The sequence below is a fragment of the Argentina silus genome (genome assembly GCF_951799395.1).
Source record: "Argentina silus genome assembly, chromosome: 1".
Classification (NCBI taxonomy): Eukaryota; Metazoa; Chordata; class Actinopteri; order Argentiniformes; family Argentinidae; genus Argentina; species Argentina silus.
Genome location: NC_139655.1, coordinates 8713565 through 8738974, shown reverse-complemented (window position 1 = coordinate 8738974; position 25410 = coordinate 8713565). Strand labels below are relative to the sequence as shown.

Sequence of the window (25410 nt, the reverse complement as noted above, 5' to 3'; positions counted from 1 at the left end):
TTGGCAGAGTCTATGGCAGTCAAAGACTGTGTTGATTAGGTCTACAGGTTTTTGTCCTACTTAATCCAGTTTTCTTTTGCTTTTGCACAGCATGAACATCTTAGACGTAACAACAAAACACGTACAAATGTATACACACAGCTATCCATTCACTCACCCGCTCCCCATGCCTGCACACTCACAGGGTTTTACCCATTCGTTCCCTCACACAGTACTGTTCTCCTCAGGCTGGTCGGAGGTTTTTTTGGAGGCAGTAAAAACCCCTGTAGTTATTTCAAATGGTATTTGTTGGCAGCATGGTGTGAAGTATGTCACTGGAAAGAAAATAAAACAGCAGAGCAAAGCTAACTTTGCATAATATAATGGAACCATCATTGAAGATGTCTTCAAAATGCAAAAGGAAACAAATAAATGTCAAGACTAGACGTTGCCTCTTCTGACACTCTAGTGTGGTCTCCCTGTGAAGAATGGCGTCTTTTTGATTACAAAGATATATGTGACGCATGAATGAGTTTAAGCGAGCAGAGTTAGAGGAACCTTATCTCATACCTTTGTGTCACAGTTACATCTATCCTAACAAGTCTCTTCTACAGTATATGCCACCCCAAGTGGAGGCTTTCAAGAATTTAACTGCACAGTTGCCCCAATTTATTAAAAAGCTTTTGAGCTCTATGGACATTGAGCTCAATCATGCCGTAATCATGTTTTTATATTTTGTTTGTGTAAAACGAACAGCTAAAACCATGCTGAAATGCATGTCAGCTATCCTTATGCTAGATTTATGGAATTGTGTAATTCTTTAATTGGTATGTTTTTCGTGCATACTATAATATAGACACACACAAAGGAATGTGCACACCTTTCACCCACAAATATATGCAGGAAGATGCGAGTCTGTCTGCATACCGTACTTGATTCTGTGCTGTGTGTGTGTGTGTGTGTGTGTGTGTGTGTGTGTGTGTTTGTGTCTGTGTGTCTGTGTGTGCCTGTGTGTCTGTGAGTGTGTGTGTGTGGGGGGGGGGGGGCACATGCACATGTGCGTGTGCATATTATGAGTACATAATGAATGAACCATGGGTATAGATCATCTAAACTGACCTTCTCAATTGTGAATAATGGAATTAGAAAATGAGACAGTCTATGATTATAATGTAAATTAGGACATTTATTTGTTTACATTGTAAATACTGTGGATGGATAGCCAGGGATGCCTCTTTCCTTTCTCCATTGTTTTACCTCAGTGTTTGAGATGCTGCCATAACAACAATGGAACAGTGTGATGTATTCCCCTTACTGGGAGGCTACTGCACAAAGCCACCGTCAACAGGGGACAGTCTGAGCCACTCCAACTGGATCCCCCACAGTATAATTTGCTAAACGACATGTTCTTCGACCCATGTCTGAGAAGCAGTGGGCCATGAGAGAGGGTGTGAAGAGAAGGTGGTGAGAAGTAGGAGGCTGGAGATGTAGTCATTATGACTTCTTGACCATGTTCTCAGAAAGCTGACCCGCCCACAGCCTAGTCTTAGAATGGATCGGTGGGATCCCCTGGGAGGGGTGTGCAAATGGGACTGGTGTTTGGATATCTCTATCTTCTACACCCACACATTGAGCAGCCATGGGGAGACAGCAGGGGGGAAACAACATGGCACACAAGACGCAGTTTGCAGACCCCAAATCAGGGGCTCAGCAAGGTTTGGTTAAATGATAAGAGGATCAGGCAGGGTAATGGGTTCAGAGGATGATCATCTGTTTCTCGGCCTGACGATACAGGGGGAGGCAACGAGGGACCGGAATGGATGGGGGGTTAGACATCCCCTCTGCAAAATACAAGATTATAGGAGACAATAGACAACACCACTGCAGGAATCACAGGCAGGGAGGCATGCAGACACACATGCACAGACAGGCACAAACACAAGGAGGGAGGCGTGCACATACACACACACGCACATGCTGAGAATGAGCGACAGAAGGAGAAAAAGGGACCCATAGATGATACATCCTTGGGCAGTGCTGGTAAGAGGCTTGTTGTCAGATTAAATTTGTTTGTATGCATTTGTCTGCTTACATGTTTGTCTGCTTCCTCTAGTCTTTCTTTAAGCATATGGGAGATGCCTGGGCTGCTGATATGTGTAATTGAAATGTACTAAGCCTGGAGGAATGGTATTGTTTAATGGTAACATGTGCGGCATAAGCCTTGTTGGCTCAAGTCCAGGGAATCCATTTAAATACAAGAGTCTGCTGTCTCTTGTTTATAAACTCTTTATAAACCCAACCCAACTACATGTACCCTATTCCAAAGTCATGTACCCTAGTGCAGCTCTCTCTGAATTCATTTATCGCAACACTCTGAGGATACAAGATTACACTTTCCTTTACACATTCAGAGAAATGCATTCAGCTTCAGTGTGATGAAAACATTTTAAAAATACAGTACAATGCACAATAGAGCAGTTGAATAGCTGTATCTACAGTGTTTTGTCATAGGAAGGAAATACTCAAATAAATTATCTAGAACTTGACCCCAATTTGACATTTCAAAGTCAAAACCATTGGCAGTGTTCAGCAAGTAGCCTTTTTCATCTTGACTGCCATCAATTAAGCACTTAATTTTGCAAAAGCCAGACACTGTCAGCAGTCTAATTTCCCTATCAGAAATGTCATTAGTGTGCTGTTTGAACATTAGATCATTTGAGAGACTTCAAACCATTACAGGCTTGTGGTTTTGATGAGTTACTACTAGGCTCTAAAAAGGTAATGGTCAAATGACGTAAGAGGAGAACAAATAGCTCGCTGTCTTCAGAGAGGTTGAGGGAGGAGTGTGAGCAGGACTGCTGCTTTTCAAAAGAATGCAGGGTTAGGGCCAGATACTGGAGCTCACAGTGCCACCCTTTGGACACTTTTGAATAATCGCATGTTTTGGAAAGTACATAAACAAATGTTAGAGTGATAACAGTGATAAAATATTATATGTGTTGGTCCATTTGAATGCATGTACAGTACATGTTGTATTGTCTTCAAAAGGTATGAAACTAATTTAGCCTCTTTAGATACATTCTTTACATTCTTTTTTTTTTTTTACACAGAATACATATGGTAGTTTGTGACCTACCTCACTGGCATACAATGCTGGTACTTTGGTATCTTAGAACATAAAGTTATGGTTTGAGCTCAGTGTTACTCTGGAAGGTGTGGGGAGTTATTTTAGGCCCTGGAAGGAACAAACCCAAAGGAGGTGGAGTAGGAGGAGGCAAGGAGTTGCTGCACAACAGCAGGAGATACAGGGTTCCCAACACAGACAAATAACACTTCCGCTGAGTGTGTGTGTGTGTGTGTGCATGCGTGCGTGCGTGTCTGTGTCTATGTTTGTGTCTGTGTGTCTTTGTCTGTGTCTGTGTGTCTGTGTGTGTGCGTGCGTGTGTGGATGCACGTGCTTCAAAGTAAGAGCGAGACAGAAAGCAATAAATAAAGAGAAAGGGTGTGAAAGAACAAGAGAGTGACTGGGAGGTAGTGAGGATGGAGTGTCTTCTCTCTGGTGGCCCACGGTGATGTGGGTGTAATAGATTAGACCAGTGTCTCAGGGCTCATCCCGCGGCTAACCCTGTCCTATTAGAGTGGCAGTGTGAGTCGCTCACAGTCATTCCACTCCTGCAGTGTGGATAGGGCTGCTGGCAAGTCTTTCAGATGCCACATTACTGCGAGCACAGGGGACAGAGCTGTGAGGCGGCCAAGGACACGAACCAGTGTGACTGATGGGAACACAATAAAGTGAGCATCTCTGTTCCACAGTGTGAGGCCACCAAATTCAATGGGTCATCAAATGACTCCCCTGGGATGTAAGTGGGGCTGATGAGATGCTCATTGTGCGCCATGCTCAATTGACTGGTGATGGTGGGAGATGGAGGACTCCCGTACCTCAGAATGGCCAGAACTTTGTTGAGCTGTCAGTCAATGGCTGAGATGACCCCATGAGAAAAGAGCTCGCTCACAACAGAAGACATTAGATCAACCTAAACCAATGAGCGATTGATAATATATGATGTCTCCACTGAATCTATGGCAGTTGAGGTGATGAACATGGCTAGAATTAAAGATGTGTTGTGAGATGTTGTGTTTACTAGCCAGCTTAGCTTTGATTTTCTGCCATGCCATGTGAGGGGGTGTTAATGATTTCTCAGTGACATTGTGCATACAGTATAGTACATAATACTAAATGGGATTCATGACTCTTCTGAAAGATTAAACAGCGCTGCTCTTTTTTATTCCCCTTTCATCTTCAGCATGTTATCTTCAGGTTATACCTGTGTTTAGCGTTAACAGGTGTATCAGCCTGCTAATGATTAGCTGTGTTATGATAAAGTGTCTGATGCATAATTCTATGAAAACAACACGACTTTAACACCATTATCTCAGGGTATGAGCATAGGACTGTCCCCCTTGTTAGAGGGGTGAGAGAGGGGGTAGGGGACGGGGGAGGGCATTGAAGATCTGTTATTGTTATATTGAACTCCATATAAGCAAACTGAAAGCCTATTAAAAATATATCATCCATTTTCCACTCCAAAATAAAGCACCAGGGAGTAACATCATAAAACACATTCACACACAGAGGGAGGTAGATCTGGGGGAGAAGCCAAATGATGCCTTAAGAAGTCAATGCTAGAAATATACAGTACATCAAACATTAAATGCTCTTGACAGTTTACAATACACAGTATAACCAGATTTTAAAGAATTACAACAAACATGTCTCTTGTACTTTTACAGATGTTCAATCAGAGAGAATAACATATTTTCAAAGCATATGGAATCTAGTATCTTTACTCTTTAGCTATGAGATTGTGATGCCCTGATTAATCAAGTCGGAATTAACAAATTCCCTTGGATCATAACATCTTGAATTGAAAAACCTTGGTTCCTTTATTCAGTATCACCACCAGTGCAACGAAGGTGTACATTTACATATCAAAGGGCTTGCCACCGCGTCTAGAATTTCAAGCATGTACTGTTGTGATGTTGAAGAGCAGCAGCACTGACATGAGAGGAAGTCTGTCTGTCCTCTTTACAAATGCTGCTCTGTCAAGACCATTTTCTGCCTCTCAGTGTCCATGATACCCATGAAATATGCATACCAATTCATGTCATAATGAGGTTCTTCAAACATGTGGAATGCTACAATGTATTTACCCACAATACGTGTGTGTGTGTGTGTGTGTGTGTGTGTGTGTGTGTGTGTGTGTGTGTCTGTTAGGTGAGGTTTACATTCTGACAGAAATTAATGATTGGTCATTCTCCTGCATGACAGATCCTTATGGTCTCCAGATCTGATTTGATTCTTTCTAACTCCTGTGTTGGCACATTAGCAGTTCCTCTCATTAACTCAGACGTTCTCTTATTACCCCTCTTCACCCCATTTCGTTCCCTTTTACAAGCTTTTTGGCGGAAGCCATTAACGATAGATACCTGGCAACGTCGGGTCTGTCACGAAAGTCAGACTCATTAAAAGGGCAATGGAGCTCTTGACATTCTTCCGTACCTAACCTGGGCATGTTAATCTATGGGCTACATTTGACATTTAATCATGGTGGATGTCTCTACGTTATGACGAGAGTGTTAAAATGCCTCCTGTTTTACCAATATACCAATATAGCTGAAACTGTGCTGGCAGCTGCATGTGTTTTCCTCCAGTGACATCATTGGCTGTTGACTGTGCTAATACAAGGTTTCAATTAACTGCCTTTATGATGTTGTTTCCAACAAAAAACTCCTGAACTTGGAAAATACTATGTATAGGACTCAATAAAAGTGTTGGTGGACTAAGTAAAAGTACAAGCAATAAACACAGTTTCACAGTAGCTGCAGTAGCTCTTTTGGCAAGACATGAAAATCGATAAAGCTCTATTTGTAAAAATCTTTAGTATCTTTAGCGAAATTATAAGATGAGACAAAATTGAATGTATCTAGTTATTTAACAAACTTCATACAGTATGTGCTATATGCTGTATACATACTATACCTTAATCTAAAGTAAACATACAGTATTTATTAAATGTCAATTATTGTTTCTATAACAACAGTGTTTTTATATTGATGGTAATTTCTTTGGAACATTCACGTCTTTATCTTTTCATAGCTGATTATGAGTAATGGATCCGAGCATATGACCCTCCATCCTACAGTAATTGTGGTGATGCAGTGTGAGGAGGTGGAGTGTCAAATCTCCCCAGGTCTCCAGTGATAGTATGTCTAATGAGGCCTATACAGTACCGCCTGCTACGCACCTCTACAGCATCCCTCCACCTGCGCAGAGATTTTAGCTGAGCAATGTATCGCAGTGTTTCCGTGTGTTGGTGCCTGCACACTATGATACATCGGGACAATTTATTTTTTTCAGAGAAACCAACCCGTACATACAGTATAGACCCATAAAACCTGAGAAAAACACACACTTTAACATAATAAAACTGTATTCATGAAGTGAGCTTTCACTGTACATTTCAGAGACTTAGTGACCATAAGACAAAAGTGCTTGGAAGACCCTGATCTTCTCTTTTCCTGAGAATGATTGAATGGGACTGAGTGTATTTCCTCTAGAAAATCCTATTGCTGTGCCCAGTCAGTTGCATCTGGCTCACTGTAATCAAACCAATCATTGTGGTTGATGGTCAATGATTGCTCTCAGATTGGCTTGGCTTCACTTTTTATCAGACACCTGCTATGGTGCTGAGGCTACAGCACCATGGAGATTGAGGTAAGACTGAGTTACATCTGCCATCGCAGCGCAGCGATCTCATGGACACATAGCCTCTGAGGTTTCGAATAGTTTGACACTGCTTAGCTAAAATGTTATAATAGACCGATGATAAGTATCATGTATGCATCAGGGGAAGCTGGTGATGTATCAGGGGAGGCTGGTGGAGGTAAAACATTGTTGGATGGGCTCATTGTAATGCATGGAATGGAATGATGAATGGTATCAAAAACCATTCCTCATTCCATTCCATCATTACAATGAGCCTTTCTTCCGATTTCTATCTCCATCAGCCTCCATTGGGATGTGCCATCAATACAAGACATGTACATGTTTGCTCTCTCACAGAAAGTGCATTGTGGTGAACATCCGCTGCCTCTCTTCACACTTGCTGCCTCTTCAAAGGAGCACATTTTCCCATAGCTATTACCAGATGTTTTCACTGGATGTCATATGGAAGTTAAATATTCCTAAGGATGTATCAGCCTGGGGCAGGGAGATAGTATTACTGCCATAGTGTTAGGTGTTAGTCATTTTGAAATACACAGAAAGGAATGTCTCTCATGTGACTCAAGGCCAGCGAGGCGTGACCAGGCTCTGTGAGTGCAGTCAGTCACACATGAGAAGGCAGGAGACGGGCAGAGGCATGGACATGGATGTCACCACTGTTGGATGTTTACACCATGGCCGCAGACATGCCGTGGTTGCTGAAGCGCCTTCAACTCAGACTAATTCACTCTGTGCAGACATGTCAGAGACCTAGGTGGAACACATGAACCTGTAAGCCAATGGTTATAGAGAGCTCTCATATAGGGTGAAATGCTCTGAAACCATAGAATACAGCAGCTCGACATTCTCGGACAATGTGTTAAGTCCTTACACATATAGTCCTACACAAAACCTGTATCATTGTACTTTTTGAACTAATGTGTGAATCTTGAGAAGAGCTGTGAAGGATGTTTGAAAAAATAATGGTTTGCCTTATCAGATACAGTGTACATGTAGATTGGCAAAATCAAGTTTATTATAGCAGCTGATGAATTGCAGATCACACATTCTCCCATTCTCACACATTCTTTGGCGAGAGAAGGATATTTTTGGTGATGAAGGACACTATTGAAGGACACTATTGAGAGGCTGTGTTGGTCAAAATGACAACCATTATTGACAACTAATTTGGCCACATCTCTCTTCAATGTCTTCAACAGCAGAGGAGTGTCTTTTTTTCCGTATAGCCGACTGGAATGGACATTTTACGATAGCGGACATGTATTGGTTTCACTAATTCCATATTGCTGCAAATATAAACAGCTTATTGGATTTGCAATGACTGCTGAATAACTGAGGCTCTCCAAACCAAATTAATACAAATGTGATTTACAGAAATCATCATCACAATGTAGGCTACAGGGTCCATCTGACTGCAGCCATGTATTTTCTCTGAAATATGTAGAGGGGAAAGGAGGTGTTCAGGCAGCGAGCATGGCATTATTTCTAATACAGCATATTGGATGACTATCATTCATATTCCATTCACCCAGGTTGATCTTGATCAGGTTGAACATCTATAGGTTTAGGCTATTTACATACCCATCCCGGGCATGATACTCAAATATACCCACCCTATACAACCTTGCCAACAAAGGAAAGTTTATAATGCAGGTGCACAGGAGGAGAGTAACATTAAAGTAATCAAGGTGATAGTGATTAATAACGTCCTGTACACTCTTGCATCCCCCTCCCATTCTCTCACACTCATGGTAATGGAAAAGATTCCCCCATCAACATTACATCAGTTTAACTTTGACTGAAGTCTGTGAATGCAAACGTAAATGTGAGATTTGTTTTGTTTGGATCTCTATTGTAATGACACAGGTCTGTTTGCTACAGTTGAGAACAACCATCACCAGTAGGCTAAATCTTGATTTTAGTTTAAACATGGAGCAAATCAAATAATGTAATGTAGTCAACCGGGAATACCGGGAATACTCCTCTCAAATGTCCACGCACTGTGCAACAAAATGAATTTGTGCAATGGATGAATTGCGTCTTCTTATCAGGACAAATAGAGACTTTTCTCTCTCTTCTGTTTTGTGTTTCACGGAAGTGTGGCTGATAGAAGCCACACCGGACTCCACTGTACAGCTGCCCGGCTTTCAGCTCTTCCAGGACAAGCTATCCCAGCTGAGCATGCCTGAGCCCACCTGCAGGTGGATCACTGACTTTCTGACAGACAGGAAGCAGCAGGTACGGCTGGGCAAGCTTGTCTCTGAGCCCCGGACCATCAGCACCGGAGCGCCACAAGGCTGTGTGCTCTCTCCTCTACTCTTCTCCCTCTACACCAACAGCTGCACCTCTAGCCACCCTTTGACCTTCTGTCAAACTCCTGAAGTTCGCGGATGACACAACCCTCATTGGATTAATCTCCAACGGTGATGAGGCCGCCTGCAGAGAGGAAGTTGACAGCCTGGTTTCCTGGTGCAGCCAGAACTACTTGGAGCTGAACGCCCTAAAAACTGTAGAGATGGTAGTAGACTTCAGGAGAAGCCCAGCCCCAACCGCCCCCCTCATCATGTGTGACTCCCCAGTTAACATTGTGGAGTCATTCAGATTCCTGGGGACAATAATTTCAAAGGACAGGTGGGTGGAGAACATCACCTCCACCATCAAGAAGGCCCAGCAGAGGATGTTCTTCCTGCGGCAGCTGAATAAATTCAACATGCCGCAGAAAGTGATGGTTGAGTTCAACACGGCCATCATTGAGTCCATCCTCAGCTCATCAATCACTGTCTGGTTCGCTGCCTCCACTGCCAAGGACAAAGGCAGATTGCAGCGGATCATTCGGTCAGCCGAGAAGGTCATCGGCTGCAACCTGCCATCTCTCCTGGACCTGTTCCACTCCAGGACCAGCAAGAGAGCAGGAAAGATCATCGCTGATCCTTCCCATCCTGGTCACCACCTCGTCCAGAGACTTCCATCCGGCAAAAGGTTCTGGTCAATCAAGACTAAAACCTTGCGCCACCTGAACAGTTTCTTCCCCATGGCAGTGGGGCTCACAACCAAGCCCCCTGCCTCCCACTGACCCCCCCCCCCACCCTGTCACACAAACAATGCACTGACAGTGTAATTTATAATTATTTAAAATTATTCTAACTTATAGTATACATGCCCCACAACCATTTCACAGCCTCTAGCCTCATTGCCATTTAGTCTCACACAGCCTACAAGATGTATTATTCTGCTGCTCTTTTTGTAAACTTGTTATTGCTATTTTGTTAATACTTTGCTATTTTGAAAATTTCTTGTCAATATTTGCTATTTCTTTTTTATGTCCATGCACCAACCTCACCAAGTCAATTTCCTTTATGTGCAAATATACTTATACGCCAAATAAAAGAATTCTGATTCTGATTCTGATTCTAGTCTTATTTTGTGGACAATTCTTTTTATCATAATGCCATTGCCTATTTAGGAGGTGCCGTTCAAGATTAGGGAGGACGATTTTTTTATTTTTAGAGCCTCGGGTATTCAGTAGTCATTGCAAGTCCAAATGGCTGTTTTTGTTTCCAGCAATATGGAATTAGCGAAACCAATACAACTATATGGAAAAAAAGACATGCCTCTGCTGTGGAAGACATTGAAGAGAGACGTGGCCAAATTAGTTGCCAATAATGGTTGTCATTTTTACCAACACGGCCTCTCAATAGTGTCCTATTCGTCACCAAAAATATCTGAATCTGTCCAACTCTGCCATTGTTGAAATCAGGACAAATTGCCAAAATGCAAGGGTGATCAGATCAGATTGACATACTGACTAATATATGCAACGCTCTCATGATCAGAGCTGTTTATTTGTTTTCGTCTCGTCATTGCACATGGCATATAAACATTTTTGATTGATTCATGAAAGTTCTCATTTCAATCATATGAAATATGTTCAGTGCCAGAGCAGAACATTAATGACACAAACTGCGCTCTTTGCTTTGTGAGCGCGCTGTGTCCATATAGCCCACTGCTGAAATGTGTGGAATCAACTGAGAAACATTATATTCAAATTGAAAAAACAACTCATAAGATACTCTTCACAAAATTAATCAGGCGGCAATGTTTGTAAACACACTATAACACACTGTAAACATATCCATCATGCTCAACAGTGCCTCCTGGTGGTTGTTTTGAAAAGATGAATGACCAAAAAAATAACTCACCATTGCCGTCGCGAGCCAACTTCTGCCAACTGTAAGATAGCTCCTATTTCATCTGAATAATGTTTTCTTTTCTTTCTTCTTTCAGCCACTGGACTTTGAAACCAAAAAGGCCTACACCTTTAAGGTAGATGCATCCAATGCTTATTTAGACCCTCGTTTTCATAGCTTTGGGGCCTTTAAGGACACGGCCACAGTCAAGATTAACGTTTTGGATGTGGATGAGCCCCCAGTGTTCAATAAGCCCTCCTACATGATGGATGTGTATGAGGACACGCCTGTAGGCACCATCATTGGAGCTGTGACAGCACAGGACTTGGACGCTAGCAACAGTCCAGTCAGGTAAATCTCCACTTTTGTGTGTAAAAGATACCGTAAAAATGTGGTTCTTTGGTCACTTCAAGGCTAGTCCTTCAAGGCTCGGACCCACATGATGTAGAGGTTTTTATTCCAACCCAGAACGTACACACCTGATTCAATTAGTATACTCAATGACTCTCTCACTCTCTCTCACGTGTATATGTGTGTTTATACATACACACACACTTGAACGCTTAAAATAAAGCCTGAGCACAGAGGAGTAGACAATAGAGTGTCCCGTGCACTGATGGAACAAAGTGCATTGTTTAAAAATGTATGAAATATATTTTTCTTGCATTCTATTAGTTATTTTTGCTCAGACAGATTGCTTTTGAGTTTTACAGTGATGCTTTTCCAAGACGTACTACTCCATAAAACACAAATGGCAAAGAAAGCCTGTTGCATCATGTATAGTGTTTGTTTTAATATGAATATTTCATCCCATAAAAGACAATACAATGGACAAGGCAGAGATTTGTTGTACAGAAAGGTTGCGCTCGCCATTGTTTAGATTTTCACTCAGTGTTTTAATTATTCAAGCAACTCCACAGTTGACATTGTTCATTTTTATAAGGTTAGTGACAATACTTGCATTCTCAACTCCAAAACAATAGTCCCAATAACCTACCATGCATAGGGAATCATGCTTTTAGAGTTTGACTCAAAACAACCCACTGTTTAGTAGAGCAGCAACAGGTTCTGTCTCTAATTGAAGAAACAAAAAGCATGAATACTGCATTTGAACACTACTCCAGGCTACTTCAAACCACAACGCAAAGTTCTTAAGACTTCGATGGATTGCACTTATGTCACTTATCTGACATGATAAGAGGTCTGAAAGAAAGCTAAAAGAAGAATTCAATACCAGCACTCCGGTCATAAACATGCAGCACCTTTATCATACACCTACCTTCATATGTATGGTAGCACAGTGGACAACATGGCCATAGATGGGTAACATCCTAATACATTGCTAGATTATACAGCAGGATCACAATATATGTTCCCAGATTTATCTGAAATATACACATAAGCTCCAAAGAGAGCATTGAGTCTGTGGGTTATCACTGAATTTACTTAGCTTCTTTCTTCTTTTTGCTCACGTTAGTGTGCCTTTGATTAATCGTTTCTAAAGGTTTTTATTGATTAAAATGTGACCATGATTAACATTTGTGTATTGAGATTTTGTCAATTTAATTGCACCTTTCATTTCTTTTTTCTGAAAACACTGATAATGTGATGTTACATGAAAGGCTGTGCAAGAAGTTATTCTGTCTTTGTATATCAACATCATAGATGTTAGGTTTCAAAGAATTGAAAAAATGATGTCCAATATCTGCAATAAGTGGTTATTTGTTGAATTCATAATTATTTCTTTTAGAAGAAAAATGTCAAATGGGAACAGAATTCAATGGAAAACTAAACTGATGAGACAAGTTGAGATTTACCTGAAAAAATATGGGCTATGCCCAAAGGATAGATTACACGCCTTCAACCCTTTGAACCAGTGATCAGAATTTGAGTTTATTATTCATCAAAGAAACAACCACTGAACAGCTTTGGCTAGATCAGGTCTACTTCAAGGCTCCCAACAAAACAAGGTTAAAGAAAGTGCTTTGATAATTGGAAATTTAAACAGAAAATATGGTGGAACTTATACTCTATCTTTAAACATTGCCCTAGAAGAGCATGTATCCTGCACACTCATAAATATGAAAGACCAGTAGAACCTGGTCATGTCAAGTGTGCTGTATGTCTCTGATTGGCAGGAGTTCAGGTTATACAGGTGTCATATAGTATCATGAATATTCAACAAGTACTGACATTTAACATGGTGTTGGACTGCAGTATTACTAATAGAACATCATTACACATTCAGGGTATAGTACAGTATTGAGCCAAATGTACTGTACTGTACCAGTTCAGAGAGTACATTGGACTACATTTTGCCATGGGTCTGTAAAGAGAGTGTTGACTTTATGATACTCTGAAAAACATTTTGTCAGCAAAACCAAGATATATGTGATCCCATTACTCAATTGGAATGTATGCTTACAATAGCCAATTTCGTGGAAATGGCCATACTGTATGAGTAATAAACACTACCTGCTCCAATATTATAACCAATAATCCAATATTAGACCTACCTCTATTTACCCATGGGGAAAATCAATGTCTATCAATGCTATCCTCTTCTTTATGGTGGAAATTAACCTAATTTACCAACATTTTTATCTAGGTATTCCATCGACTGGAAGAGTGACCTGGACAGCTACTTTGATATTGATCCAGTGGAGGGAACGATTTCCACAAACGAACTACTGGATAGAGAGAGCATTGCCCAGCACAATATCTCCATTGTGGCGACCAAACTTAGTAAGTATGACAGCAAAATCGATTGTGATTCACGCAGTTTTCATTGTCCTTCCTCCATTGTAATCTGTGTGACGGATTTAACACAGTTTCACTCAAGTCAATAGTCAATCCCATTTTGTTGGAGTCGTTTATGGGCAACCGTAAACCATGATAACTCCCCAGAGCGTGTATCATCAGGATATTGTCTCCTCTGGCTGTGCCCACCTCAACTCTATTTCTTCATTCTCCCCCCTCTCCCTTTTACAGCCTGCCAATTACACCTCTTCTTTGTGTGACGAAACAAATGGAGGATAGTGTTTTTTTGTTAAAATCAAGTGAGGATATTGTCAAGGTTTTCAGTGAAGAAAAAAATGATGCATGCATACAAGCCTGTACATGTAAACACCAAGAGTAAAGATGTAGAGCCCAGTGTTGTGTTGAGACAGTTTATCTAAACTGTTACTTTAAGATATGTCTTCAAGCTAATTATGTTTTCATGAAGGAAGTGGAGCAAATTTCTGGATAAATAAGCAAATCCATCGTCATCAAGTCATCAAATCTGCTAAGAGCCGTCAAAGTCATTATCACAGAGGCAGGCTGGTGCTCAATCAACATTACCCACGCTGTATATCCATTAGTAGGACGGACTGTGAAATAAGGGCCGTTAAAAGTTGAGCTTTTATCGCCTTGGAAACTGGTATTAGTAATTTCCCCTCAAGGTCGTAGTGGTGAAATGCTAATGCTGTCTCTGATGTGGGGAGGGAATGGGATAATGGGCGGGCGGTTGCTGCATTGGTCTAGGGCTCAGCCATTTCTTACACCGGTTTCTCTCCTTGGAATGAACCCAACTAACTTAACCCACTCTCTAACATACCTAGCACCCTAGAGAATCTAGAAAGACGGTTTCATTTTGAGAGGAATACATTATGTCCGGGCCTTACTTAAAATCTGGACATTGCATAGTCTGTAAAATGCATGTCTTTAATCCAGGCTATGCAGATGCTACTGTACATGTTACTACCTCAAAAAACAAACTGTCATAATTAACCCAACATATATACATACATTTCTGACATAAGTCATGCAGGTACTCTATCTGTGTATGCCTCAATTTCTGAGGACTCACTGTTCGACAAAGCCTGTGATCTACCTAGTGTTCGCCCAGCACTGCAGTCATGCAGCAAAAAGAAAACACTGTCTCTACCAGTCTTCACACATTTCACTGTACTAGAGCAGGAGGCATAGTAAGTAAAAGCGTGGGCTAGATAGACTATCCAGTGATAGTTGAAAAATCAGTTCAAATGTATTTCCTAGAGGACTACTCCAATTTTGACTCATCTCATCTCAGCTTGTGAGTGTGTGTGTGTGTGTGTGTGTGTGTGTGTGTGTGTGTGCGTGTGTGTGTGTGTGTGTGTGTGTGTGTGTGTGTGTGTGTGTGTGTGTGTGTGTGTCAGTCAGCCTATTGTGTACCTCAAGCTACCATTTGCATTTCATGTTGTGATGTTAATCAACAGTTCCATTTTGTTTCAAGAAAGCACAAATGATAGGTTGATTAAAGGTAGAGATGGAAGCTAATCAAGCTTAGCTTTAATCAGTATAGCCTGCCTGCACAGCACAAGTTATTTGAGTGAGCCTGCTTTGTGGCTACACCTGCAAGTATTCCCTAACATAAAAAAAGTTTATGCAAGAAAAATATTATTTTTCCACAAGATTCAGGTGTTGTGTTGGAACACTGTCGGAAGACTGATTTGAATATTATAATAATACCACTGCACCATCTAGTGGACAGAAAAAAGTGTCACAAAGTGTTACAATCAATGAGCAAGTCAGCAAATTGATAGGATCAGGATTAGAGTTCTGCCTTGCATGAATAACAGACATACTATTGACACATATTTTGCTGACATATACTGTGTATTAATATCCAGTTTATAGTATGTAGACCTTAACTCTTACATCAGAGATCACACAACACCACCTTTCATAAACACAATCTTAAAAGATGTTGAGTTGCACAATGTTTTTGGCAAGAAAAAACCTGGGGACCTTGATAGGTAAAAAGATCAGAGGGGCCACATAGGAGGGAGAAGCAATGTCTACAGTTTCTGCTCACAGAGCATCAGTGTTCGTAAGTGTGGCCAGTGCGAAGCAGCAAATCCTATACTCAGTGTCATTTTTACCCCAGTGGGAAGATTGCTTTTTCCATCAAGGTCACCGACAGGTCTCTGACTGAGCTGTAGCCGCATCTTCAATACCCCCCCAATACACACACACACACACACACACACACACACACACACACACACACACACACACACACACACACACACTCTCTCTCCCTCTCTCTCTCCATTTCTCTTGCTCAGCCTCCACTAAGCCTCCACTACAGAGCAGAGCCTATTCCCACACCAAATCCATAAAGTTCACCTCACTTCGGCTTTAACACAAAGATAACATTTCCCCCCAGTGCCCCAACAGTATAGTGATATCATAAATATAATACAGGATTCCAGTTAGTGCTCCTCGAGGGAGCTTTGGTTCTGTAATTAATATGTGACTTGCAACTTAACAGCATCTTGACAAAGAATAGCTTGCTTGCACTGATCTGGTACAACATAATGGACGATACACAATGTATGGGCTCATCCCAGTGCAGCTGTCTACACAGCTGTGTAATGCAGTTTTATGTTGCATGTAGATTTTGCATCTATTGACACTTTTGAACAACACGTCTGACACGTCGGAGACCCTATTGTTTGATCATCCTAAAACTGCAGTACACAATATAACCACATGATGTCAGAGTTGTCTAATCAATGGTTAACTTTCACACAGTTGTCTCCCTTCACGCAGTAAAATGCAACATTTATAACTAATTGAATTGTTGTGTGATTTTGTTCCTCAGATAGTCCAGTGCTGACCAGTAGAGTGGCTGTTACGGTCCATGTACTGGACATCAATGAGTTTCCCCCTGAATTAGCCATCCCATACGAGACATTTGTGTGTGAAAATGCCAAAGTAGGACAGGTAAGTGACCATGTGTTCCTGTGGTTATGCTTCCCTCACTGTTTTAGAAGATATATGACACATATGATGCACAAACACACTCTTTCTTTCAAGGTGCTCTGACAATTACATTAACAGATCATCCAATAACCAGCTTGATGAAACCTAGACAGCAAGTGCATCCACACATAAAAAGTGAGAATGTGGAATATTTGTGGTGAGAGAGAATGGTGAATGATGATATTTCTGAGCATGAAGGTCATGCTTAGAACCACTGATTCACTACCAAAGATTAAAATGGATTCAAATGTGAAATTGGAGTAGAATATGAAAGCAAAATATATTGCCATGCATCGCAAAGACATAACTGTATGCCAGTTTTGCATGTTGTTCAAACCATCTACTTAAGTAAAATGGGGACAGGATATGGTTTTGCGCATCAGCGGGTATATTTCAGATTATGTATTTGGGATGCAGTAGAGTATCTGGTTGTGCACATTGTAAACCACCTGTGCCTACAAATTAGCCCATTAGCCAGCATCTACATGCAGTTCGTGTTCCGAGGGAGAGCTCCGCTGGCAGTTCATCAAATAGCTGTAGACTTTTCTATTACAAATGCTGGGATGCTTAAGGATGCTTTCTGATCCTTAAGCTTTTTTTAAGCTTTTTTGTCATCAGATGCATTTGTTAAAAACATTTTAGAGGTCAATATGACCTACTGTTTTTCCTATGCCGACATCCAGTCTTAACCACAGCGCTGGACCCTTAGCAGTAATCATGAACAAGAAGTCAAACATCAGCCATGGCCATGGTTTACCCTTTACTCAGCCTCCCTCTCTTCTCCTCCAGTGGGATGCCTGTTTTACAAAAATGATTACATTTTGTATAGTAGTTTCCAAAGCATGGATCCACCAGGTGTTCCTCACAGCTGGTAGATTATAAAGAGTTGCAGGTCTTCTCTTGTAAAAGCCATCATAAGTCTCCCTTGATGATTAGCTTTGCTCACACTGCCAAAGAACATACAAATCACTTGTTTTGTAGCATATCACACTGTGCTTCAGCTTCCCATGAAAAGTAATCTGTAACCAGGATGTATCCAAGCAACACACAACAAATACAATTCCATGTAGAAGCAGGAAGAAAAATGACAGGAAAAAAAGCATATGGCTTCAAACTGAGATGTTGAAACAGAACATGGCAGGGTAATGCCCAAATATGATGTTTATGCTGGAGTGGAGAGGTCACTGAGAAACAAGCATTATCAAAATACAATCACATATACAGTACAGGTATCAACCTGTTATCCACAATGCATCTCCCCTATCAATATGTAGAACGGTACATAAACATTTATTCAGGTGACATTCAGCAACGTTTGCAACCACAAGTGCATAGTGATGGGAGTAATGTTCAAAATGTTCAAAACCTAGTGCCTCTTGAAATCCATGGACCACTTGGGTATGGCGGGAAAGTGAGTTGCACACTGGAACACTGGATGGGTAGTGAGTTAGGAGGCTGTCACCAGACACACACAGGGAGAGTTGAGAGGAGAAGAGCAGAGAATAAGCGACCTCACGCTCTTGGACTGAACTGCTGTGACAAAAATCGAGTGTCACTTGTTTTCCATGCAAGACATACACAGCATTCTGCATGAATATGAATGATGTGCATTAAGAGACGGTTATGATTTTCACATATAATAGACCAATACATGTACATTTCCACTAAGGTCTAGCGGTTAAACGTACAATACAGATCACTTTGTGTGTACATAATGGGCAGATATACTACCTTATAATGATGAAGCTAGAGTTTGTGCATGGTTTCAGATAAATAAACATTTCATATTTAATCTATTTCAAATTGCCTCTATTATTGAAGTATAGGCCCTACTGTGGATGCACAGCTCAGAATCAGCTTTAGATGAATAGCAAGTTTGGCTGTGTTTGATTATGTATTCATAGAAGTGGTTAGGGGAATATGTTCGCTTGGAAGGTGCTTGGAAAGTAGGCTGAATGGAGCTCTTAGTATTGTTGCCAGCACAAAAATATGTACAAATGTAAACTTTCTTGATAGAACTTGAACTTATATCAGCTTAAAGGATAATGTCCCAATAGCGTGAGAGCATTGTGAGTCTAGACAGCACTGAAAGAACTATCTCTGTAGAGAACTAGCTCTGTTCATTTAAATTCTATGAGCATTTTTGTAGCAGCCTAGAACAAAGACTTACTATTTCTCCCCTAGGAACTTTTAAGGGTTTCTTCAAAGGTCAATGAAAATCTATTTCTTATACAAAGAAAACAAAACATCTTAGATTGATTATGTGAGGTGTTGCAACCTTTCACGTATGGATGTGATGTGTTCACAGATTCATAACTCATTAGCAAACATGTACTAGTATGATCTACATCATTAATGATCTGTTGTATATATATTTTGCAGATAGGAAGGGAAGACTAGCATTTGTAATGGGGTTATTGGCTGTGTTATCCAACAGTGCACTGCATGCTGCAATAACGTTATGCTTCTAGCATGCCATTATGTGCTATTATTTCATTGTATCTATGCTAGACACGCAGTCCCTTGGTGAACATCCTTTGATTCAATGTCTGAACTCCATTCTTTCAGGTAATTCAAACCTTTAGTGCAAAGGACCAGGATCTGCCACCAGCTGGCCAAAAGTTCTCCTTCAAATCACCACAGGAGGATGCGAAAAACAAGAATTTTACCATCCGGGACTTTGGAAGTGAGTCATCTTGATATTTTTTTTTTACACTTAACTATACTGCACTGTGTCGGTGAGGAAGAGAATGTAGTGTTAATGGTGAAGAAACATGGTGTCAACTTCTAACATAACTCTGGGTGAACAGAAGTCTTGACTATCACTTAAAGCTATAATTGCTGTTGTTTGTGATTCATAGCTGTGACGAAGTTGGCGGTGCATATACTGTAAGAGGTTAAAAACATGACTGGGAATTATCACAAAGTAAAAACAGATGGGATTAAGGTGATCAAACTGTACTGTACATGCTACAAAAAGGCTGCTACAAACACCTTTCCATTCAAACCATCAGCTTGTCTAACCTCTGGCATACATAGTGTTCTCCCTCTTAACTGTTTCAGGACTTTATCAGGAATTTAAAACGGGTTAGGGAGAGGTGTGTGGAAGTGGGTTTGGCATACACTAACTAAGACAAGATAAACTGTAATGATTTAGTTGATGGTAGAAATGCATTGCCACTGTATAGCGAAGTTGCTACAAATTTGGGCCAAGATAAATAAACATAAACTTGATCAAATCTATAAAGGGGGAAATTCCTGTGAAGATGCCATATTCACAATAACAATATATATAATAATAATATATATACAGTCCCTTCGGAAATTATTCAGACCCCTTCACTTTTTCCACATTTTGTTGTGTTATAGACTCAATTTAAAATTAATTAAATTAAAAGAATTTGCCATCAATCCACACACAATACCCCAGAATGACAAAGTGAAAACAGGTTTTTAGAAATTTCAATACATTTATTAAAATTGAAAACCAGAAATACCTCATGTACATAAGCATTCAGACCTTTTACTATGGCACTCTTAGAATTAGCTAAAATGCAAAAATGTCATAAACAAATCACTCAATAAGTTGAATTGAGTCCATCTTAATGCAAAGATATTAGTTCATAATAGTTCGTAATTTTGGAATTAATATCTTTTTTATAGGGTCTCTGATTTGCATAGGAATTAATTACACACTGTGTAGATTAGGATGTCACTACCAACTCAGCAAATTTCATAATTTTCCCTTGATCCTGACAAACTCCCCAGTCCCTGCCAGTGACAAACATCCCCATAACTTGATGCAGCTACCACTATTCTTCACACGAGAGATGGTGTGGAAACTACCTTGCATGTGCTGGATTTGCACCAAACTTAATGCTTTGTAGTATAACCATATAAACACATTTCCAGCCACTTTCTTTGCTGTATCATTTGAATTCATTGTTGCAAACACAATTATGGATATGAGAGAGATTATTTTCCATTAAGGGATTATTTTTGGCCACTTGGTTATAGACCAATTTTGTAGAGTTACTGAGATGATGTTGTCCCATCGACTATGCTTTTTCCTCCCCACCATTCAACTTTGTAGATTTTTGTAAGTCTCCCCAGGCCTCAGGGTTGCATTCCTTAGCAGTTTTGTTCCTCTCCATTTGCTCAATTTGTAATGACAACCTGATCCACACAGTGTGTAATTGATTCCTATGTAAATCAGAGACCCTATAAAATATATTAATTCCAAAATTACATGAACTATTATCCTTGCATTAAGATGGACTCAATTCAACTTATTGAGTGATTTGTTGATGACATTTTTTAGCTCATTTTAAGAATGTCATAGCAAAGGGTCTGAATACTTATATACATTAGGTATCTCTGTATTTCAATTTTAATAAATGTATTGACATTTCTAAAAACCTGTTTTCGCTTTGTCATTCTGGGGTATTGTGTGTGGATTGATGGCAAATTATTTTAATTTAATCAATTTTAAATTGAGTCTATAACACAACAGAATGTGGAAAAAGTGAAGGGGTCTGAATACTTTCCGAAGGCACTGTATATATATATATATATATATATATATATATATATATATATATATATATATATATATATATATATGTCATATTAATAATCATAATAACATTTTACATTGGGCAAAAATAGGACCCTTTGAAGTGTAACAGGAAAGAAGGGTTATGCAAAGTGGGGCATGGCAGAATGAAGCCGGGGAAACGAATGCATTCTTCAACCTCGAGGAGTCCTGGTTTGAATCTCTGATCCAGTTTTACCTTTTGGACACAGTTTTCCCACCTGTCGCGAGTGACCGTATACACAATCTTCAGACATGGGGCAAGATCTGATACGCAGGGACAGGGCATTCAAGCACCACAGGCGGGTCTAGCACAGCAAGAAGAGAGGTTGTACATAACATGCAAGGTGTGCTAAAACGCCTGACCCCCCCCCCTTGTCAGGAAAAAGTCTGTGGAACAAACCAGGCCTGACAGGGGTCAGACAGTCTACCCACAGTGTCAGGCCTGGGCTGGTCCAACCTGACACATTGTCTCTTCCTTCTCCATACTGTCCAGCACCATTCTTCTGACTAGCATCACGCCTGCTGTAGCTAAGCTCCCTACCATACTCCCTCGTTGTATTGTTCTTTTATTATTTATAACTGCTTAACTGCTCCCATTTCTCTAGAATTATGTTGGATGAATGAACACATACACATCACAAATGGTCCCTAGAGCTCTCTGTTGCAGAGAAAGTGTGTGGGCAATTGGCAGTTTAGAAGTTGCTGGGTGAGGTTATTTCAGGGCAGCTTTATTTCAACGCATGAGCTGAAATACAAAGAGTGCTATGGTTTCGCAATATTTATATAATTTAAAACAGCCTTAATTGGTCTCACATCAAGGCCAAAAGTACAGTACAGTGGAATGAAATAACTTGTCATCGTATTTATCCTCAATATCACTTTCAATAAACATGATGACACTGTTAGTATAGATAACAGTCATTAGTGAACATTGGGGAAAAATGCAGTCTCAAACAAGGTATCATGACTGAAGGAGATACTCATTGTATACTATACCTCTAAGACTACAGTGCATGAACAGTCATTCATAGTTACAACAATGGCTGCCTGTGTTCTGTCTCAGATAATACAGCAGGGATTGTGACCCGGCGGAGCGGCTTCAGGCGACGGGCTCAGGAGATCTACTTTCTGCCAGTGGTGATCGAGGACGGTGGGTACGAAGTCCAGAGCAGCACCGGCACCCTGACCATCCGTGTGTGTGGCTGTGAGTCGGATGGCTCGCTCCTAACCTGCAATGCAGAGGCCATCTTTCTCCCTGTGGGACTCAGCACGGGAGCTCTGATCGCCATCCTACTGTGCATCATCATTCTACTGGGTAAGTTGTGACCTACTGCAGCCTGGGGTTCCTCTTCATTATTGCCTGTGTATACTGGTATGCACTTTTCCGTTGTGGGGGACTATTTCAAGGCTTGTGGAATTGATCATTGGAAGTGGATTGGAGTGCTATAACATTTATGGGGTATAGTTTAATTACAGCACTTGTATTAATTAATTGCTAAGATATGAGTCCTTGGCAGAAGGGAGATTATTCATGATTGGCCCCATAAAACCACATCCAATCCCATTGTCTCATTACTCTGAAGTCACAGCCAGACTTCAGCTTTAACTTAACCCTCAAGGTCAGGGCTGTAAAACTCCTCCCTAACTCTCCCACTTAAAGAGAGAGCTCATCTGCATAGCAGAGCGGACGTAAATGTGGCTTTATGGCCTCGTTTCCAGGGTTATATGAGGGGTGGGGGGTGGCACATTTAAACAGCACTTTTTTACAATAAAGGTCAAGTGTGGCCCTGACCCTCATAGAGTGGACAGTCAGTAGCAATCAGTAGCAATAACACTCTCACAACTGCATCGTCTTGACTCCACAGCATGATAAACTGAAAAAATATGGGATACATTACTTATATAAACCCACAATTACATTGGTTTTAATTGCATGTAAATCAGCTATTTTATCTACATAAAGTGGAGTACTCATCCTATATTGGGTTTAGACATACACATACATGAATAAATACATAATTGGACTTTATTACACTAATATATGCTTAGTCAACAAAGAGGAGTTATTTTTCACGGGCGAGACCTTGTGAATATGAAAGCCCTTTAGCCCAGAGTGGTAGCTGTGATGGTAAAGCAGTGTGTTGAAAGGGTTGATGTGATGAGAAAAATTCAACATGCCCTCAGGATTAGACTGGCACTGTTGTTATTCTATCAAGGCACAATGTCCCTGAGAAAGTGCCAAAGAGAATCAGCTTGCAGTAAGAACATTTCTTAAAGACAGTTATTATCAATGGTGGATTTGTCAAGCTGACCCAGTTGTTCCTTTGTGGAAATAATGAGTAAAATCAAGCTGTCTGGCATGAGGGTCTGCATCAGCAATAACACTCTCAGCAAACACACTCTCTCTCCTTTCTGACCAAACCCACCACCCAGAGTGCTTACAGTATGTTCAACAACTAGAGGCAAGAGTCTTTGGGTCTTAGAAAAGTGCTATATAAATTATATCTATTATTTAACTACTGAAATACAGATAGGTACCACAGAGGGGAGCTGGCGCACTATTCAAGGTATACCAAGGCTAAATGGGGAGGGAAGGAAAGAAGGGCAGAGAGATGCTAGCTCTACTGAATTTGATTGTTTTAGTCCCTATAAACCCATTTATTTCCTCATTTAAATTTAATAATTTGTCTGTATTGAACTGTGCATTGCTTTCCCTCGTGAATACTCCATTGAAGACCCATATGGGTATTGTTTACTGTACTGTATTTACCACCGGGAGAGAAAAAATGCTGGAATAATCTTTCGTCCCCCTTGCTTTCAGAATTAGTATGGGAAATCTATGTACAATATGGACAGCCTTAGGCAGCTTCCCAAGGGTTCAGTGCAAAAAATGAATTTTGAAGGAGAGATAGATTGGTTGCGACTGTGGAGGTGCATTCCTCTGAATACATCTCCACCACCACAAATGATGATTATAACTACTATAGTATGCCGTACCAGTATATTATGTTGTCAGTACATAATGTCTGTTGCTAGAAAGCAATGCGTGTTGGAGATATGGTCACTTTATCATTGACAAGAACTCTGGATACCGTATTAGCAATATTATGAGCAGTGTGTCACTGTTTCCATGAACCACTTATGTGTGATTCTCTGTGTTCTCTCTCCAGTGATTGTGGTCCTCTATGTGGGGCTGAGACGACAAAAGAAGAAGGAAACCCTGATGACGTCTAAGGAGGACATTCGTGACAACGTGATCCACTACGACGATGAGGGAGGAGGTGAAGAGGACACTCACGCCTTTGACATGGGAACTCTCCGTAATCCCAAGGTCATCAAAGAGAACCTTTTCCGGCGGGACGTCAAACCTGAGCCAAAAAACGCCCCTAGACCACCTGTTTCCCAGGACAGCGCAGATATCCGCGACTTCATCAACCAGCGACTGAAAGAAAATGATTTGGACAACTCAGCCCCGCCCTATGACTCTCTGGCCACTTATGCCTATGAGGGTGAAGGCTCTGTGGCAGAGTCACTCAGTTCCATCGAGTCTCTGACCATAGACGCTGATGAGGACTATGATTACCTCAGTGAATGGGGTCCTCGGTTTAAGACCCTGGCTGGGATATTTGGAGAACAGTCAGAATCTCAGTCAGACACAACAACAACCACAGCAACAACCACAACAACAACAACAGAAAACACACATTGATGTTATTAATAGACTCCAAAAGTGGATGTAAAATGGCATTATTTTTGTTTTCTTAAGAAACTTTTTGTAATCTTTTTTTTTTTTCTATTTGAGGTTTTTATTTTTTGGGCAAATCAGTTTGGACCTTGTTTATTTTACTTGTGGCTTTTGCTATCCTCAATTCCAAGATTGTACAAAAGGAGGGTAGATAGATGAAAATAACAGCCTTTCAATTATTTTTTTATAGTGAATGTTATTTTGTCTTATTTATTCTGCTTATTTTTTTCACTGCTAGGGGAAATACAATAGAAACACAGAAAATGCTAGCATTTTCGTTGACATCCTTGAAAGTGCCTCAATATAATTGTTTTATTCACTGCACATA

General features: G+C 40.6%; 1 protein-coding gene across 1 annotated transcript in view; it reads left to right on the top strand.

Moving 5' to 3' along the window:
- LOC310810814 (cadherin-12-like) overlaps positions 1-25046 on the top strand; it is a gene marked incomplete at both ends in the record, with an annotated part of 46786 nt that extends 21740 nt beyond the window's left edge. The window contains 6 exons of the mRNA XM_083678668.1: positions 11048-11301; positions 13559-13695; positions 16580-16701; positions 19309-19426; positions 22401-22652; positions 24508-25046. Of these exons, the coding sequence (XP_083534794.1) occupies positions 11048-11301; positions 13559-13695; positions 16580-16701; positions 19309-19426; positions 22401-22652; positions 24508-25046 (1422 nt within the window). The remainder of the gene's footprint in view (positions 1-11047; positions 11302-13558; positions 13696-16579; positions 16702-19308; positions 19427-22400; positions 22653-24507) is intronic.
- Positions 25047-25410: the final 364 nt, after the last annotated feature.